This window comes from Oncorhynchus mykiss, chromosome 25 (genome assembly GCF_057628025.1).
Source record: "Oncorhynchus mykiss isolate SJ-2025 chromosome 25, ASM5762802v1, whole genome shotgun sequence".
NCBI lineage: Eukaryota > Metazoa > Chordata > Actinopteri > Salmoniformes > Salmonidae > Oncorhynchus > Oncorhynchus mykiss.
This window is the reverse complement of record NC_143046.1, coordinates 5,643,106-5,663,631: the sequence shown is the minus strand read 5'-3', so window position 1 is coordinate 5,663,631 and position 20,526 is coordinate 5,643,106. Positions and strand designations below refer to the sequence as shown.

Genomic DNA, 20,526 nt, shown 5'->3' with positions numbered 1-20,526 from the left:
AGAGAGAGAGAGAGCAAGAGCGAGAGAGCGAGAGAGAGAGCGAGAGAGAGAGAGCGAGAGAACGAGAGAGAGAGAGAGAGCAAGAGAGAGAGAGCAAGAGAGAGAGAGAGCGAGAGAGAGAGAGAGAGCGAGCGAGCGAGAGAGAGAGATTATTTGAATGCGGTTGAAGCACGTATGAGAGAGAAAGAGATACACCGTCCTTTTGATACTTCCATTATGAACAATCTCAGTCCATTCTCAGAGTAGCTCGGCTTATACAACGATTCAGTAAACATTTGGCTACCACAGGATCAATGATTCTTAGTGATGGTGAATTAGGTACAGTCAGTCGGGTAATCCATCCACTAACACACAGTGCCACTTCTGTTCCCTGGAAAGATAGCAGTGTAGTTCAGCTACTTTAACTTCAGTAATTCATTAAAATGCTCATGTTCGTCAAAGATAGCAGAACGAAAAAAGTTGACTTTTGGTAGTCTTATTGGGACGAACAGATGTCCTACCCATTCACACATACAGTATGCGAGTGGCAATGCCTCTATTATTACATGGCTGTGCTGCGGCAGTTGGGGTCGGTGGCCACGCTGGAGCCGTCTGTCTTGACCACAGTGGTCTTGGAGGAGTTCTGCTGCGAGCTCCTCAACTCCTTCCTGTGACAGAGACGCTCGCGATAGTTCTGAGCGAAGATAAGCAGCATCAGAGGGTTGATGCAGCTGTGGGAGTAACTCAGACAGATACTGATGTTGTAGACATAGACAAAGGTGTTGGTTGGCCTGTTGTTGCTCAAGTTAATCACCTGGATCACGTGATACGGGCTCCAGCACACCAGGAAGAGAGCAATGACCATCACCACGGTCTTGGTGGCGCGCTTCGCCCAGACAGTCTGTTTACGTTTGACTCTGCGGATGGATCTGAAGACGTGGTAGAGGGTGAGGGAGTAGAAGGTGGAGATGATGATGAGAGGGAAGATGAAGCCCAGGATGGACTGGTAGAGAGTGTACCAGTACATGTCCTCAGGCCCGTCCAGGAACATCATGCATATCTCCAAGTCGCGCTTCCTAACCACCATGGCGTAGATCATGACGGGCACGGTGAGCAGGAAGCTGCCGACCCACACCAGGATGTTGATGATGATGGTCCACTGGATGGTCCGCTTCTCTGAGGTGGGGTGGACGATGGCAATGTACCTGGGGTTAGAAACAAAGAGAAACATCAGTTGGAGACAATGGGTTAGAGGTCAGGGGTTAGGTTATGTACCTGGGCTATGCCCTAATTGCACCTCATTCCCTATATAGTGCACTACTTTTGACCACAGCCCATTCCTTACACAGTGGTTCCAAACTTCTTCCATTTATTAAGAATGATGGAGGCCTCTGTTTTCTTCAGGACCTTCAATGCTGCAGACATTTTGTTTTTTGTACCATTCCCCAGATCTGTGCCTCGACAGAATCCTGTTCTCGGAGCTCAATTCCTTTGACCTCGTGGCTTGGTTTTTGCTCTGGCATTCACTGTGAACTGTGGGACCTTAAATAGACAGGTGTGTGCCTTTCCAAATCATGTCCAAACTGTTGAATTCGCCACAGGTCAATCAAGTTGTAGAAACATCTCAAAGATGATCAATGGAAACAGGATGCAACTGAGTGCAATTTCGAGTCTCATAGCGAAGGGTCTGAATAGTGATTTAAATAAGGTATTTATGTTTTTTTGTTTGTTATACATTTGCAAAAATAAAATAAAAAAACAACGTATTTTCACTTTGTCATAATGGGCTATTATTGTGTTTAGATTGATGAGGAATTTTTTTTTGATTAAAAATACATTTTAGAATAAGCCTGTAACGTAACAAAATGTGGAAAAAGGGAAGGGGTCTGAATACTTAGTAGTACAGTGCACTACTGTTCACCACTACTGCACTACTGTTCTCCACTACTGCACTACTGTTCACCACTACTGTACTACTGTTCACCACTACTGCACTACTGTTCTCCACTACTGCACTACTGTTCACCACTACTGCACTACTGTTCACCACTACTGTTCACCACTACTGTACTACTGTTCACCACTACTGTACTACTGTTCTCCACTACTGCACTACTGTTCTCCACTACTGCACTACTGTTCACCACTACTGCACTACTGTTCACCACTACTGTTCACCACTACTGTTCTACTGTTCTCCACTACTGCACTACTGTTCACCACTACTGCACTACTGTTCTCCACTACTGCACTACTGTTCACCACTACTGTTCACCACTACTGTTCACCACTACTGTTCACCACTACTGTTCACCACTACTGCACTACTGTTCACCACTACTGTTCACCACTACTGCACTACTGTTCACCACTACTGCACTACTGTTCACCACTACTGTTCACCACTACTGTTCACCACTACTGCACTACTGTTCACCACTACTGTACTACTGTTCACCACTACTGCACTACTGTTCTCCACTACTGCACTACTGTTCTCCACTACTGCACTACTGTTCACCACTACTGCACTACTGTTCTCCACTACTGCACTACTGTTCACCACTACTGCACTACTGTTCTCCACTACTGCACTACTGTTCACCACTACTGTTCACCACTACTGTTCACCACTACTGTTTACCACTACTGCACTACTGTTCACCACTACTGTTCTCCACTACTGCACTACTGTTCACCACTACTGCACTACTGTTCACCACTACTGCACTACTGTTCACCACTACTGCACTACTGTTCACCACTAATGCACTACTGTTCACCACTACTGTTCACCACTACTGCACTACTGTTCACCACTACTGTTCACCACTACTGCACTACTGTTCACCACTACTGTTCACCACTACTGCACTACTGTTCACCACTACTGCACTACTGTTCACCACTACTGTTCACCACTACTGTTCACCACTACTGTTCACCACTACTGCACTACTGTTCACCACTACTGTTCACCACTACTGCACTACTGTTCACCACTACTGTACTACTGTTCACCACTACTGCACTACTGTTCTCCACTACTGCACTACTGTTCACCACTACTGCACTACTGTTCACCACTACTGCACTACTGTTCACAACTACTCTACTACTGTTCACCACTACTGTTCACCACTACTGTTCACCACTACTGTTCACCACTACTGTTCACCACTACTGCACTACTGTTCACCACTACTGTTCACCATTACTGTTCACCACTACTGTTCACCACTACTGTACTACTGTTCACCACTACTGCACTACTGTTCACCACTACTGTTCACCACTGCTGTTCACAACTACTGTTCACCACTACTGCACTACTGTTCACCACTACTGTTCACCACTACTGCACTACTGTTCTCCACTACTGCACTACTGTTCACCACTACTGCACTACTGTTCACCACTACTGTTCACCACTACTGTTCACCACTACTGTTCACCACTACTGCACTACTGTGCACCACTAATGCACTACTGTTCACAACTACTGTTCACCACTACTGCACTACTGTTCACCACTACTGTACTACTGTTCTCCACTACTGCACTACTGTTCACCACTACTGTACTACTGTTCACCACTACTGTACTACTGTTCACCACTACTGCACTACTGTTCACCACTACTGCACTACTGTTCTACACTACTGCACTACTGTTCTCCACTACTGCACTACTGTTCACAACTACTGTTCTACTGTTCACCACTGCTGTACTACTGTTCACCACTACTGCACTACTGTTCACCACTACTGCACTACTGTTCACCACTACTGCACTACTGTTCTCCACTACTGCACTACTGTTCACCACTACTGCACTACTGTTCACCCCTACTGTACTACTGTTCACCACTACTGCACTACTGTTCACCACTACTGTACTACTGTTCACCACTACTGCACTACTGTTCACCACTACTGCACTACTGTTCACCACTACTGCACTACTGTTCACCACTACTGCACTACTGTTCACCACTACTGTTCACCACTACTGCACTACTGGTCACCACTACTGCACTACTGTTCACCACTACTGTTCACCACTACTGCACTACTGTTCACCACTACTGCACTACTGTTCACCACTACTGTTCACCACTACTGTACTACTGTTCACCACTACTGCACTACTGTTCACCACTACTGCACTACTGTTCACCACTACTGCACTACTGTTCACCACTACTGCACTACTGTTCACCACTACTGCACTACTGTTCACCACTACTGTACTACTGTTCACCACTACTGCACTACTGTTCACCACTACTGTTCACCACTACTGTTCACCACTACTGCACTACTGGTCACCACTACTGCACTACTGTTCACCACTACTGTTCACCACTACTGCACTACTGTTCACCACTACTGCACTACTGTTCACCACTACTGTTCACCACTACTGTACTACTGTTCACCACTACTGCACTACTGTTCACCACTACTGCACTACTGTTCACCACTACTGCACTACTGTTCACCACTACTGCACTACTGTTCACCACTACTGCACTACTGTTCTCCACTACTGCACTACTGTTCTCCACTACTGCACTACTGTTCACCACTACTGCACTACTGTTCACCACTACTGCACTACTGTTCTCCACTACTGCACTACTGTTCACGACTACTGCACTACTGTTCACCACTACTGCACTACTGTTCTCCACTACTGCACTACTGTTCACCACTACTGCACTACTGTTCACCACTACTGCACTACTGTTCACCACTACTGTACTACTGTTCACCACTACTGTTCTACTGTTCACCACTACTGTACTACTGTTCACCACTACTGCACTACTGTTCACCACTACTGTACTACTGTTCACCACTACTGCACTACTGTTCACCACTACTGTTCACCACTACTGCACTACTGTTCACCACTACTATTCACCACTACTGTTCTCCACTACTGTTCACCACTACTGCACTACTGTTCACCACTACTGCACTACTGTTCACCAGGGCCCATACCAGGTCAAACGTAGGGCACTATATAGGGCATAGGGTGGCATTTGCTGGAAACATAACGACATCTCTACAGGGATCATTCAGCAGACTCCATCACTCCTTCACTGTACTGTACGTCGCTATGGATAAAAACATTGCTGTATACTATTCATGTACGGTATAGTATTCATGTACTGTATAGTATTCACGTACTGTATAGTAGGCATGTATTCATGTACTGTATAGCATTCATGTATTCATATACTGTATAGTATTAATGTACTGTATAGTATTCATGTACTGTATAGTATTCATGCATTCATGTACTGTATAGTATTAATGTACTGTATAGTATTCACGTACTGTATATTATTCATCTATTCATGTACTGTATAGTATTCATGTACTGTATAGTATTCATGTATTCATGTACTGTATAGTATTCATATATTCATGTACTGTATAGTATTTATATAATGTATAGTATTCATGTATTCATGTACTGTATAGTATTCATGTACTCTATATTATTAATGTATTCATGTACTGTATAGTATTAATTTACTGTATAGTTTTCATGTACTGTATAGTATTCATGTACTGTATAGTTTTCATGTACTGTATAGTATTCATGTACTCTATATTATTAATGTATTCATGTACTGTATAGCTTTCATGTACTGTATAGTATTCATGTACTCTATATTATTAATATATTCATGTACTGTATAGTATTCATGCATTCATGTACTGTATAGTATTCATGTACTGTATAGTATTCACGTACTGTATATTATTCATATATTCATGTACTGTATAGTATTCCTCTACTGTATAGTATTCATGTATTCATGTACTGTATAGTATTCATATATTCATGTACTGTATAGTATTTATGTAATGTATAGTATTAATGTATTCATGTACTGTATAGTATTCATGTACTCTATATTATTAATGTATTAATGTACTGTATAGTTTTCATGTACTGTATAGTATTTATGTACTGTATAGTTTTCATGTACTGTATAGTATTCATGTACTCTATATTATTAATGTATTCATGTACTGTATAGTATTCATGTACTGTATAGTATTCATGTACTGTATATTATTAATGTATTAATGTACTGTATAGTATTAATTTACTGTATAGTTTTCATGTACTGTATAGTATTCATGTACTGTATAGTTTTCATGTACTGTATAGTATTCATGTACTCTATATTATTAATGTATTCATGTACTGTATAGTATTCATGTACTGTATAGTTTTCATGTACTGTATAGTATTCATGTTTTCCAATGACTTTCTGTCTTTTTGGGATGAATTGAGCTGGGAGCTGAAAAAAGTCACGTATAAAGTGTAATGAATAAGTAAATAAAGTTAGACTGATGACTGGCATACTGCTTGATGTACAACATGAAACGAATCACGTGCACGTACCAAATGGCACTCTATTCCCTGTGTAGTGCACTACTTTTCACCAGAGCCCTGTGAGCCCTTGTCAAAAGTAGTGCACTACGTAGGAAAAAGTAATGTATTTGGGATGTAATAAATCCGAAAATAAACGATCAAGAGATGCTGTTTACTGCTGGTGTTAATCAAAGTAAAGTCTATAGCCATCTGCTGTACTATGCTGTACTTAACAAACCCTGTGTCACATATGTCAATGAAATAATGAAAATAATCCTACAGCCATGTCACATCAGATAATTAAAAAGGAATAATTTACTCTGCGCTGGTTATGTCTTTCATGATACGACTGAATACATCCAAGGCAGGCCAAGGGATGGAGATATTGCTGTAGAGATGTCTTCATTACCATAGAGATATTACTGTAGAGATGTGTTCATTACCATGGAGATATTACTGTAGAGATGTCTTCATTACCATGGAGATATTACTGTAGAGATGTCTTCATATGGACCATGGAGATATTACTGTAGAGATGTCTTCATATGGAACATGGAGATATTACTGTAGAGATGTCTTCATTAGCATAGAGATATTACTGTAGAGATGTCTACATATGACCATGGAGATATTACTGTAGAGATGTCTTCCTGACCAGGGAGATATTACTGTAGAGATGTCTTCATGTGGACCGTGGAGATATTACTGTAGCGATGTCTTCATTATCATGGAGATATTACTGTAGATATGTCTTCATATGGACCAAGGAGATATTACTGTCGAGATGTCTTCATGACCAGGGAGATATTACTGTAGAGATGTCTTCATTAGCATAGAGATATTACTGTAGAGATTTCTTCATTACCAAGGAGATATTACTGTAGAGATGTCTACATTACCAAGGCGATATTACTGTAGAGATGTCTACATGACCAGGGAGATATTACTGTAGAGATGTCTTCATATGGACCAAGGAGATATTACTGTAGAGATGTCTACATGACCAAGGAGATATTACTGTAGAGATGTCTACATGACCAAGGAGATATTACTGTAGAGATGTCTACATGACCAGGGAGATATTACTGTAGAGATGTCTTCATATGGACCAAGGAGATATTACTGTAGAGATGTCTACATGACCAGGGATATATTAATGTAGAGATGTCTTCCTGACCAGGGAGATATTACTGTAGAGATGTCTTCATGTGGACCAAGGAGATATTACTGTAGAGATGTCTTCATTACCATAGATATATTACTGTAGAGATGTCTTCATTACCATGGAGATATTACTGTAGAGATGTCTTCATTACCATGGAGATATTACTGTAGAGATGTCTTCATATGGACCATGGAGATATTACTGTAGAGATGTCTTCATTACCAAGGAGATATTACTGTAGAGATGTCTTCATATGGACCAAGGAGATATCACTGTAGAGATGTCTTCATTACCAAGGAGATATTACTGTAGAGATGTCTTCATATGGACCAAGGAGATATCACTGTAGAGATGTCTTCATTACCAAGGAGATATCACTGTAGAGATGTCTTCATATGGACCAAGGAGATATTACTGTAGAGATGTCTTCATATAGACCAAGGAGATATCACTGTAGAGATGTCTTCATTACCATGGAGATATTACTGTAGAGATGTCTTCATATGGACCATGGAGATATTACTGTAGAGATGTCTTCGTGACCAAGGAGATATTACTGTAGAGATGTCTTCATAACCAAGGAGATATTACTGTAGAGATGTCTTTATTACCATGGAAATATTACTGTAGAGATGTCTTCATTACCATAGAGATATTACTGTAGAGATGTCTTCATTACCAAGGAGATATTACTGTAGAGATGTCGACATGACCAGGGGATATTACTGTAGAGATGTCTTCATATGGACGAAGGAGATATTACTGTAGAGATGTCTACACGACCAGGGAGATATTACTGTAGAGTTGTCTTCATTACCAAGAAGATATTACTGTAGAGATGTCTTCATATGGACCAAGGAGATATTACTGTAGAGATGTCTTCATTACCAAGGAGATATTACTGTAGAGATGTCTTCATATGGACCAAGGAGATATTACTGTAGAGATGTCTTCATTACCATGGAGATATTACTGTAGATATGTCTTCATTACCAAGGAGATATTACTGTAGAGATGTCTTCATATGGACCAAGGAGATATTACTGTAGAGATGTTTTCATGACCAGGGAGATATTACTGTAGAGATGTCTTTATTACCATGGAAATATTACTGTAGAGATGTCTTCATTACAATAGAGATATTACTGTAGAGATGTCTTCATTACCAAGGAGATATTACTGTAGAGATGTCTACATGACCAGGGAGATATTACTGTAGAGATGTCTTCATATGGACGAAGGAGATATTACTGTAGAGATGTCTACACGACCAGGGAGATATTACTGTAGAGTTGTCTTCATTACCAAGAAGATATTACTGTAGAGATGTCTTCATATGGACCAAGGAGATATTACTGTAGAGATGTCTTCATTACCAAGGAGATATTACTGTAGAGATGTCTTCATATGGACCAAGGAGATATCACTGTAGAGATGTCTTCATTACCATGGAGATATTACTGTAGAGATGTCTTCATATGGACCATGGAGATATTACTGTAGAGATGTCTTCATGACCAAGGAGATATTACTGTAGAGATGTCTTCATAACCAAGGAGATATTACTGTAGAGATGTCTTTATTACCATGGAAATATTACTGTAGAGATGTCTTCATTACCATAGAGATATTACTGTAGAGATGTCTACATGACCAGGGAGATATTACTGTAGAGATGTCTTCATATGGACCAAGGAGATATTACTGTAGAGATGTCTACATGACCAGGGATATATTAATGTAGAGATGTCTTCCTGACCAGGGAGATATTACTGTAGAGATGTCTTCATGTGGACCAAGGAGATATTACTGTAGAGATGTCTTCATTACCATAGATATATTACTGTAGAGATGTCTTCATTACCATGGAGATATTACTGTAGAGATGTCTTCATTACCATGGAGATATTACTGTAGAGATGTCTTCATATGGACCATGGAGATATTACTGTAGAGATGTCTTCATTACCAAGGAGATATTACTGTAGAGATGTCTTCATATGGACCAAGGAGATATCACTGTAGAGATGTCTTCATTACCAAGGAGATATTACTGTAGAGATGTCTTCATATGGACCAAGGAGATATCACTGTAGAGATGTCTTCATTACCAAGGAGATATCACTGTAGAGATGTCTTCATATGGACCAAGGAGATATTACTGTAGAGATGTCTTCATATAGACCAAGGAGATATCACTGTAGAGATGTCTTCATTACCATGGAGATATTACTGTAGAGATGTCTTCATATGGACCATGGAGATATTACTGTAGAGATGTCTTCGTGACCAAGGAGATATTACTGTAGAGATGTCTTCATAACCAAGGAGATATTACTGTAGAGATGTCTTTATTACCATGGAAATATTACTGTAGAGATGTCTTCATTACCATAGAGATATTACTGTAGAGATGTCTTCATTACCAAGGAGATATTACTGTAGAGATGTCGACATGACCAGGGGATATTACTGTAGAGATGTCTTCATATGGACGAAGGAAATATTACTGTAGAGATGTCTACACGACCAGGGAGATATTACTGTAGAGTTGTCTTCATTACCAAGAAGATATTACTGTAGAGATGTCTTCATATGGACCAAGGAGATATTACTGTAGAGATGTCTTCATTACCAAGGAGATATTACTGTAGAGATGTCTTCATATGGACCAAGGAGATATTACTGTAGAGATGTCTTCATTACCATGGAGATATTACTGTAGATATGTCTTCATTACCAAGGAGATATTACTGTAGAGATGTCTTCATATGGACCAAGGAGATATTACTGTAGAGATGTTTTCATGACCAGGGAGATATTACTGTAGAGATGTCTTTATTACCATGGAAATATTACTGTAGAGATGTCTTCATTACAATAGAGATATTACTGTAGAGATGTCTTCATTACCAAGGAGATATTACTGTAGAGATGTCTACATGACCAGGGAGATATTACTGTAGAGATGTCTTCATATGGACGAAGGAGATATTACTGTAGAGATGTCTACACGACCAGGGAGATATTACTGTAGAGTTGTCTTCATTACCAAGAAGATATTACTGTAGAGATGTCTTCATATGGACCAAGGAGATATTACTGTAGAGATGTCTTCATTACCAAGGAGATATTACTGTAGAGATGTCTTCATATGGACCAAGGAGATATCACTGTAGAGATGTCTTCATTACCATGGAGATATTACTGTAGAGATGTCTTCATATGGACCATGGAGATATTACTGTAGAGATGTCTTCATGACCAAGGAGATATTACTGTAGAGATGTCTTCATAACCAAGGAGATATTACTGTAGAGATGTCTTTATTACCATGGAAATATTACTGTAGAGATGTCTTCATTACCATAGAGATATTACTGTAGAGATGTCTTCATTACCAAGGAGATATTACTGTAGAGATGTCTACATGACCAGGGAGATATTACTGTAGAGATGTCTTCATATGGACGAAGGAGATATTACTGTAGAGATGTCTACACGACCAGGGAGATATTACTGTAGAGTTGTCTTCATTACCAAGAAGATATTACTGTAGAGATGTCTTCATATGGACCAAGGAGATATTACTGTAGAGATGTCTTCATTACCAAGGAGATATTACTGTAGAGATGTCTTCATATGGACCAAGGAGATATTACTGTAGAGATGTCTTCATTACCATGGAGATATTACTGTAGATATGTCTTCATTACCAAGGAGATATTACTGTAGAGATGTCTTCATATGGACCAAGGAGATATTACTGTAGAGATGTTTTCATGACCAGGGAGATATTACTGTAGAGATGTCTTTATTACCATGGAAATATTACTGTAGATATGTCTACATGACCACAGAGATATTACTGTAGAGATGTCTACATGACCAAGGAGATATTACTGTAGAGATGTCTACATGACCACAGAGATATTACTGTAGAGATGTCTACATGACCATAGAGATATTACTGTAGAGATGTCTTCATTACCATAGAGATATTACTGTAGAGATGTCTTCATTACCAAGGAGATATTACTGTAGAGATGTCTTCATATGGACCAAGGAGATATTACTGTAGAGATGTCTTCATTACCATAGAGATATTACTTTAGAGATGTCTTCATTACCAAGGAGATATTACTGTAGAGATGTCTTCATATGGACCAAGGAGATATTACTGTAGAGATGTCTTTATTACCAAGGAGATATTACTGTAGAGATGTCTTCATTACCATGGAGATATTACTGTAGATATGTCTTCATGACCAGGGAGATATTACTGTAGAGATGTCTTCATTACCATGGAGATATTACTGTAGATATGTCTTCATTACCAAGGAGATATTACTGTAGATATGTCTTCATATGGACCAAGGAGATATTACTGTAGAGATGTCTTCATGACCAGGGAGATATTACTGTAGAGATGTCTTCATGACCAAGGAGATATTACTGTAGAGATGTCTACATGACCACAGAGATATTACTGTAGAGATGTCTTCATTACCATAGAGATATTACTGTAGAGATGTCTTCATTACCAAGGAGATATTACTGTAGAGATGTCTTCATATGGACCAAAGAGATATTACTGTAGAGATGTCTTCATTACCATAGAGATATTACTTTAGAGATGTCTTCATTACCAAGGAGATATTACTGTAGAGATGTCTTCATATGGACCAAGGAGATGTTACTGTAGAGATGTCTTTATTACCAAGGAGATATTACTGTAGAGATGTCTTCATATGGACCGTGGAGATATTACTGTAGCAATGTCTTCTGTACAGGCTTCCCGAGTGGCGCAGTGGCACTGCATCTCAGTGCAAGAGGAGTCACTATGGTACCTGGTTCGCATCCAGGCTGTTTCATATCCAGCAGTGATTGGGAGTCCCATAGGGCTGCGCACAACAGGCCCAGCATCGCCGGGGTAGGCCGTCATTGTAAATATGAATTTGTTCATAACTGACTTTTAATTAAAAAAGCCACATGAACCTGGCATGGTCATATATTGTATAGATGTATTGACGGACAGAAAATGGTGCGTATGACCTTCCTATCAACTCAATCAAAGATTGTTACATACACAGATTAGCAGATGTTAAAGCCGGTGAATTGAAATATCTGTGCTTCCCAATGACTAGGGAAACTGACTAGGGGAATCTGACTAGAAATTCTCACTGGGTATTCTGACTAGAAATTCTGACCAGGGGAATCTGACTAGAAATTCTGACCAGTGGAATCTGACTAGAAATTCTCACTGGGTATTCTGACTAGGGGAATCTGACTAGAAATTCTGACCAGGGGAATCTGACTAGAAATTCTCACTGGGTATTCTGACTAGGGGAATCTGACTAGGGGAATCTGACTGCCATATCCATGTTCCAGTAAGACCCTGTCATGGCCTTTGGATCATATTTTCAATACAAACACATATTGTACTTCAAAAGGCCGACATACTTTACATACGTAAGGTACATACAGTATATGGTGCAGCTGATTCAGTTTAGAGTTGCACATTCTTTGGAAACGTGCTAGTATGTGAAAATGTGTTTGGAGACTATCTGGGAGTACTCTTGAATGGTGGTTAAACTAATCCTGCTGGAGGGTGGTTTAACTCATCTGTGTGTTAAACTAATCCTGCTGGAGGGTGGTTTAACTCATCTGTGTGTTAAACTAATCCTGTCCATCTGTTGGAGCCGTGAGTCTCTAAGGCTAATAAGATGTCGTGGTGTGTGTGCGTGCATGCGTGAAAGAGAGATACAGACAGAAAGAGAGACAAAGTGTGTGTGTGTGAAAGAGACATACAGAAAGAGAGAAACAGAATGTGTGTGTGTGAAAGACCGAGACAGAGACATAACGTGTCTGTGTTCCACCAGGCACAGTAATATGTAGGAAGAGCATGTCTGCTAGGAAGGCATGATCTCTTTCCTCTATAAACACAGATATAATTATCCCACAGTCCACTCCAGGCCAGGTTGTTGTTGACCCAAAATATGCTGTTGCTACATACATTTTGGACTATCAATGTAGCAATTGATTCTTGAAAAATACAACTTCCAAAATGTCTCAGGAGCTTAGTTCAAATCTCATACTCCATCAGAACACAAAATATAAGATTGTTTTTCTCCAATGTTTGTAAAACAGTGCAAAAAAAACACTGTAAAGTCTCAAAACATTGGGTTCTCTTCAATCTGTGTGTGTCGCGATAGAAATTGAAAAGTAATTTCCTATTGAGCCGACATTCGCAGCATTTACTGTGAATGCAGTCTTCTCCGTTAACGCAAGAGCAGACATTTCAATCACGCATTAACCTTTGACCTTTCATTATACGGATTGAATACAACCCATGGTTAAAACTTGTCGTGGAAATTTCCTCTATTTACCAAATCATGGGAGCAAACCACAACACAAGTCAAAGTTAGTTATCAAAGTCCATCTTTAATTATATCAGCTCTATCACAATCCTGTGACTCTCAGATAAATTCAGTGTCTCTCAATGAATTCTCTGAGAGCCCCCCCTTCATTGCAGCTGAGTTCCTTTAATAGCAAAGACACACACAGGATAAGACTGCATAGACATAATAAATCATTCAGCTTTGTCTCCTTACTCAAACCCTAGAACCATAAACCAATCCTCCACATCAACAGGCATATATCAAATTGTCATTTAGATACAACCAATCCTATCTTGACAAGATCACAGAGACACACTGACTGGCACACAGACATTGTGGAGCCAAGAGATACACGCTTGATGATACTTTGACCTCTCCCCTCGCCCATGCAACTTAGTCTTGACATAGAACAGATACTGCAACCCTGCCACAGTATTATACAAAAATAACATTCTTGATGAGAAGTAATTTACAAACATATGATAAATATAAAACATCTTACATATGTTACCAACAAATTCTGATTATTCCACGACAAACTATAATATTGATCTTGTAGAGACGGGTCAGTCCTTTCATCCATTAGCTCTGTCTATTAATTTGATAGTGGTTACATTTATCCATTTGCGCTCTTGAAGAAGACATATTCAACTGCGAGTAATGTTAACTGGCGGGTGAATTGTGTGAGACAGAATATGGGTCGTCGCTCCACACAACACGTTGGCCGTGTCTGAAATGGATGTATTACCTCGGTCCCAAATGAAGACGATAAACCAGTTAACCTTGAATATGTGTTTTATGTGCGGCTATGAGCATTCAGTCTGTGACCATCCATTTCATTATTAACTCATCAATGTCTACCCTCTGGGTTATTGACATGGCAGGGTGTACATGATATTTGCAGGCTGTTATACTAATTGATAGGCTGTATGCTGGCGGATCCATATTAGATCAGAAAATCACCTTTTTTTAAATTTTGTTCTAATAAACGAAACCGAAAGCATAAACATGTATTTATTTTATGACAGACTCCTCCTAAGTAAACTGTAAACTGTAAAGGGGTTACTGTGAATTTGACAGTAGTTTTACAGGCAGCTTGTGGCAAGTCAAAATCTGGTATTTCATATTACAGTACACCTACTGTAATATAATTATGATATCGAAGCAAGTACTGTGTAATGACACTCAGTACAATGCAGTGAGATACAATGCAGTAAGACACAATGCAGTAAGACACAATGCAGTAAGATACAATGCAGTAAGATACAATGCGGTACGATACAATGCAGTACGATACAATGCAGTAAAATAGAATGCAGTAAAATAGAATGCAGTACGATACAATGCAGTAAGATACAATGCAGTAAGATACAATGCAGTAAGATACAATGCAGTACGATACAATGCAGTACGATACAATGCAGTAAGATACAATGCAGTAAAATAGAATGCAGTACGATAATGCAGTAAGATCCAATGCAGTAAAATAGAGTGCAGTAAGATACAATGCAGTACAATACAATGCAGTACGATACAATGCAGTAAAATAGAGTGCAGTAAGATACAATGCAGTACGATACAATGCAGTAAGATCCAATGCAGTAAAATAGAATGCAGTAAGATACAATGCAGTACAATACAATGCAGTACGATACAATGCAGTAAAATAGAGTGCAGTAAGACACAATGCAGTACGATACAATGCAGTACAATACAATGCAGTAAAATTGACTGTATTAAACTCCAATCTGTCTCTTATACAAATTGGCGTGGCACCATAACCACAAAGGAGTTACATTGGTTACAGCATTCTCAATCAGGGGTGCAACACATATAGCCTCTTAAAAGGCATCCATCAACATAAACTCAGCAAAAAAAAGAAATGTCTTCTCACTGTCAACTGCGTTTATTTTCAGCAAACTTAACATGTGTAAATACTTGTATGAACATAACAAGATTCAACAACTGAGACATAAACTGAACAAGTTCCACAGACACATGACATAATGTGTCCCTGAACAAAGGTGTGTGGGGGGGAGGGGGGGGGGGGGGTCAAAATCAACAGTAACAGTCAGTATCTGGTGTGGTCACCAGCTGCATTAAGTACTGCAGTGCATCACTTCTTCATTGACTGAACCAGATTTGCCAGTTCTTGCTGTGAGATGTTACCCTACTCTTCCACCAAGGCACCTGCAAGTTCCCGGACATTTCTGGGGGGAATGGCCCTAGCCCTCACCCTCCGATCCAACAGGTCCCAGACGTGCTCAATGGGATTGAGATCCGGACTCTTCACTGGTCATGGCAGAACACTGACACTCCTGTCTTGCAGGAAATGATGATGCTGTGACACACCGCCCCAGACCATGACTGACCCTCCACCTCCAAATCGTTCCCGCTCCAGAGTACAGGCCTCGGTGCAACGCTCATTCCTTCGATGATAAACGTGAATCAGACCATCACCTCTGGTGAGAAAAAAACGTGACTCATCAGTGAAGAGCTCTTTTTGCCAGTCCTGTCTGTTCCAGCGACGGTGGGTTTGTGCCCATAGGCAACGTTGTTGCCGGTGATGTCTGGTGAAGACCTGCCTTTACAACAGGCCTACAAGCCATCAGTCCAGCCTCTCTCAGCCTGTTGCGGACAGTCTGAACACTGATGGCGGGATTGTGCGTTCCTGGTGTAACTTGGGCAGTTGTTGTTGCCATCCTGTACCTGTCCAGCAGGTGTGATGCTTGGATGTACCGATCCTGTGCAGGTGTTGTTACACGTGGTCTGCCACTGCGAGGACGATCAGCTGTCCGTCCTGTCTCCCTGTAGCGCTGTCTTAGGCATCTCACAGTACGGACATTGCAATTCATTGCCCTGGCCACATCTGCAGTCCTCATGTCTCATTGCAGCATGCCTAAGGCACATTCACGCATATGAGCAGTGACCCTGGGCATCTTTCTTATCGTGTTTTTCAGAGTCAGTAGGAAGGCCTCTTTTAGTGTCCTTAGTTTTCATAGCTGTGACCTTAATTGCCTCCGTCTGTAAGCTGTTAGTGTCTTAACAACCGTTCCACAGGTGCATGTTCATGAATTGTTTATGGTTCATTGAACAAGCATGGGAAACAGTGTTTAAATCATTGAATATCTGTGAAGTTTTTTGGGGTTTTTACTAATTATCTTTGAAAGACAGGGTCCTGAAAAAAAGAACGTTTATTTTTTTGTCGAGTTTATGTTAATGAGACAGAAACAACAATACCTTGCACCCACTAGTGGTCAAAAGGTTTTTGGCACTCCAGAGATACAGTAAAGTTGAATTACGATACCATTCGAAATATAGCAATTATTTGCCCCAGACCACAACATTTTCCCACAATGCACCATATTTTACACTATGCTACAGTAAAATGTTTCAGAGTATTTTACTGTTCATAAAAGCCAGAATTGAAGTATAATTTTCAGTTTTCTGTTACTATGTAGGCCTAAATCCTCAGATACTGATCTGCTTTGGCTGTGTTTTATCACGGAACCCTCTGACCATGGTCCCCAACTGGAGGCCTGAGGTTGTTGTATTTTACCCCCCCCCCCCCCCCCCCCCAAGTTTTCTGAGCAACATTGGATTATTATTCTTTCTGGTATTATTATTATTATTTCATTGCTGGAAAAACATTATGTAAAAACACCAGGAATTCAGCTCCATCTGATTTTAATTTCAGAAATGTGTTCCCAAGTACTGCCGCGCATAACAGAGAGACACGTGATCTTATACAAACGTTGCAAGGATATGGAATGATTATGTTTTAGTCAAATGTGATATCTGTTTGGGTTTCTTGTGGTCAATTTGGAGTCTACACATTAATGTCTAATTGTGTTCCGGCTACCGACCATTCATTCCTCTCAAGAAAAAAAATCGCCCCTCGGCTGCATATAACGAGTGTTCTTCGTAATAACCTGTAGGATTCAAACTATGTTATAATCATATCCTACACCAGGTTATATCTACCTGGATACATAAAGGTGAAGGGAGACCAAATTGATGCTATATTCGACACCTCTCTTTGTCATGATCAAACTGACACCTGTTGAATTTGGAGAGGTGGAGACGTACCTGTCAATACACAGCACCGTTACAATCCCCACGGTAGTGAACTGGTTGCTAACATCCACCACCACGACAGCTTTGCACATGAAGTTCCCGAACACCCACTGTCTGTCCCGGACCAGCTGGTGAATGTTGAAAGGCATCACCAGCAAGAAGAGCATATCTGCGACGGCCAAGTTCAGCACGTAGATGTCCGATACAATCTTCTTCTTGCATGTCGCCACTGCGTAAATCACCAAACCGTTGGCGATCACTCCTATAGTACACAGGATGCCGTATATGGACGGGAATATGTGCATAAACGTCGCCAGGTCGATGAAGCTGGGTGAGGACTGAGTCGTGTTCACACATGACGAGTTGTTGGTGAAGTTACCTATTTCTTCATAGTTACAAAATATGTCCGAGCTATTTATAATCATATTTAGACCTTCAGATATTTGCCGACCTTGGTCGTGATTGATAACGCGCGGGTCAGTATTAGGCTATAGATAAGCACTAACACTGCCAAGCCGACAAGTCATACTGTACCAGCTTCTATCCAAATTTCTAGAGGCTCAACTTGGACAACGCTTCTGGATAAACTGCAGCGCGCGTATCCTTTGGTTGACGCAATTCTTTCTTGTAAGAAACTACAGTACAAGGAAAGAATGTGTTTCAATGAGATTCTGCTGATGGATCATTCGCACCAAACCTGGGAACAAGCCGATGCCTCTAGAATAACAAATTATTCACACAGGAAGCCGCTACCTTCCTGGACTGGACCTCCCTGTGCGTCTCCGCTGCGCTCTCTCCCTACCCAATAGCGCACCAGATTGTCACTGACTTGGTGAAAGATAAAACAATCCGATAGTAGTCTCCTCCCTTCAAAATATCCCGATTTATTTAACACTTGATAAAACGTAAATACATTTGAGAGAAAACTGATTGGAAGATCAGTGAGTAAATCCTCCCACAAAAAAATAAAAATGTTGATCTGTTTCTTGCTCTGAAAAACAACTCGTCCATGCATCCCGTTGCGCACGTCATGAGTAAATTGACTTGTGTCACGATGTTTTGATTACATGTTGCTTTTTTCAAAACGACAGTATCAATGACACGCTGTTGTTGCCTAATATTATTTAGGCCTTTTATACGTCAATCACAGAAGTACAGATTGGTTCGTATACAGTCAATGATTCAACGAAGAATCATTAAACAATTAGACATTATTTTAGTCAACAGCTCCTTTAACATGTTACATAACAAAATAAAAAAACGTTTACTGTGTTATAAATTAAACATATTCTTTAGTATGTCATAAATGAAGCAGATCGTTTAGTATGTTATAAATTAAACATATTCTTAAGTTTGTTATAAATGAAACATATTCTTAAGTTTGTTATAAATGACGCAGATCGTTTAGTATGTTATAAATGAAACATATTATTTTGCATGTTAAAAATGACGCAGATCGTTTAGTATGTTATAAATGAGAAACAGTCTACTGTCCATTAATGCCCCAGACTTGACGTCCACGTCCCCGCTAACAATCGAATGGCATGATATTTAAAAAAAATCCCTTTTAAAATCCATCTGTTTAACCATCCTGCTGAGTTCCGGTCGAATTGGACTGATTTACAAGTTTTCTCTCCGAAAAAATGAAGTTCATTTAATCTGATTGTCATAAGGTCACATGACTTTGTCCAAACATGACATCTGAACACACACAATATATTTTGATGATTCTCATTACATTTCGGGTGTTTTATTTAACGTTTGTACAGCTGTGGTGTTCTGGTCAAAAATGACGGTCATTAGAAATGAATGGGTGAGACTACAATTAGTTTATAAAATTGAGTTCAGGCACATGCCCACTCATCATATGGGCATGTGTAGCACCTGGGTAGGGGGTGCTCCATGGTGGCAGAGAGGCCACTGGAGGCAGTGCATTGGGAAGAGAGTTACAAGTGGATCTGGAATTCAACGAGGCCTTTGGGAAGAAGGGCTTACATTTTTGTGCACTTAAACCTCTGAGGTCTACTACCGAAGATCGATGAGGTACGCCTGTTGGTTTACAAATCAGAGGTCGGGGTCTTATGTTTTACTGAGATATGGTTGGATTCATCTGTTTGTGACTCAGAAATTGAGATAGGCAATCACTCTGTTGTCAGGAAGAATCGGAACGGTGGGGGGATATGTGTGTTTGTAATTTCAGACATTGTTTTTAACGTCAGATCAGATTTAAACGCTGATCTGGAGATTGTCTGGCTGGATATCTGTCTTCCCAAAACCAAGCCAATTTTTTGGGGGGGGGGGGCGGGGGGGGGGGGTGTTACAGGCCGCCCAATCAGAATGCATTCTATGAAGGTCTCGAAATTGTGTTGTGAAACTGTAATGATTCCCTGTTGAAGGAAATCATTCAGTAAGTGGATTTCAGTACTGATGTCTGCAAAAAGAATAGCCCAACCCACAATGTATTTATGCACTTTTGTAGATCACTTGCTCTGACTCAAATGA

At 40.2% G+C, this 20,526-nt stretch overlaps 1 protein-coding gene and 1 long non-coding RNA gene across 2 annotated transcripts in view; both read right to left on the bottom strand.

The window, feature by feature from the left end:
• Positions 1-20,526, bottom strand: part of LOC149971522 (uncharacterized) — a 255,974-nt gene that overhangs the window by 222,105 nt on the left and 13,343 nt on the right. The window lies entirely within an intron of this gene.
• Positions 331-18,895, bottom strand: LOC110504489 (melanin-concentrating hormone receptor 2-like). The gene is made up of 2 exons (XM_021583245.3): positions 18,037-18,895; positions 331-1,184 (listed from the first exon to the last, which is right to left on the bottom strand). The coding sequence occupies exons 1-2, from the start codon at positions 18,447-18,449 to the stop codon at positions 542-544; spliced, it is 1,056 nt and encodes a 351-aa protein (XP_021438920.2). The 5' UTR covers positions 18,450-18,895; the 3' UTR covers positions 331-541.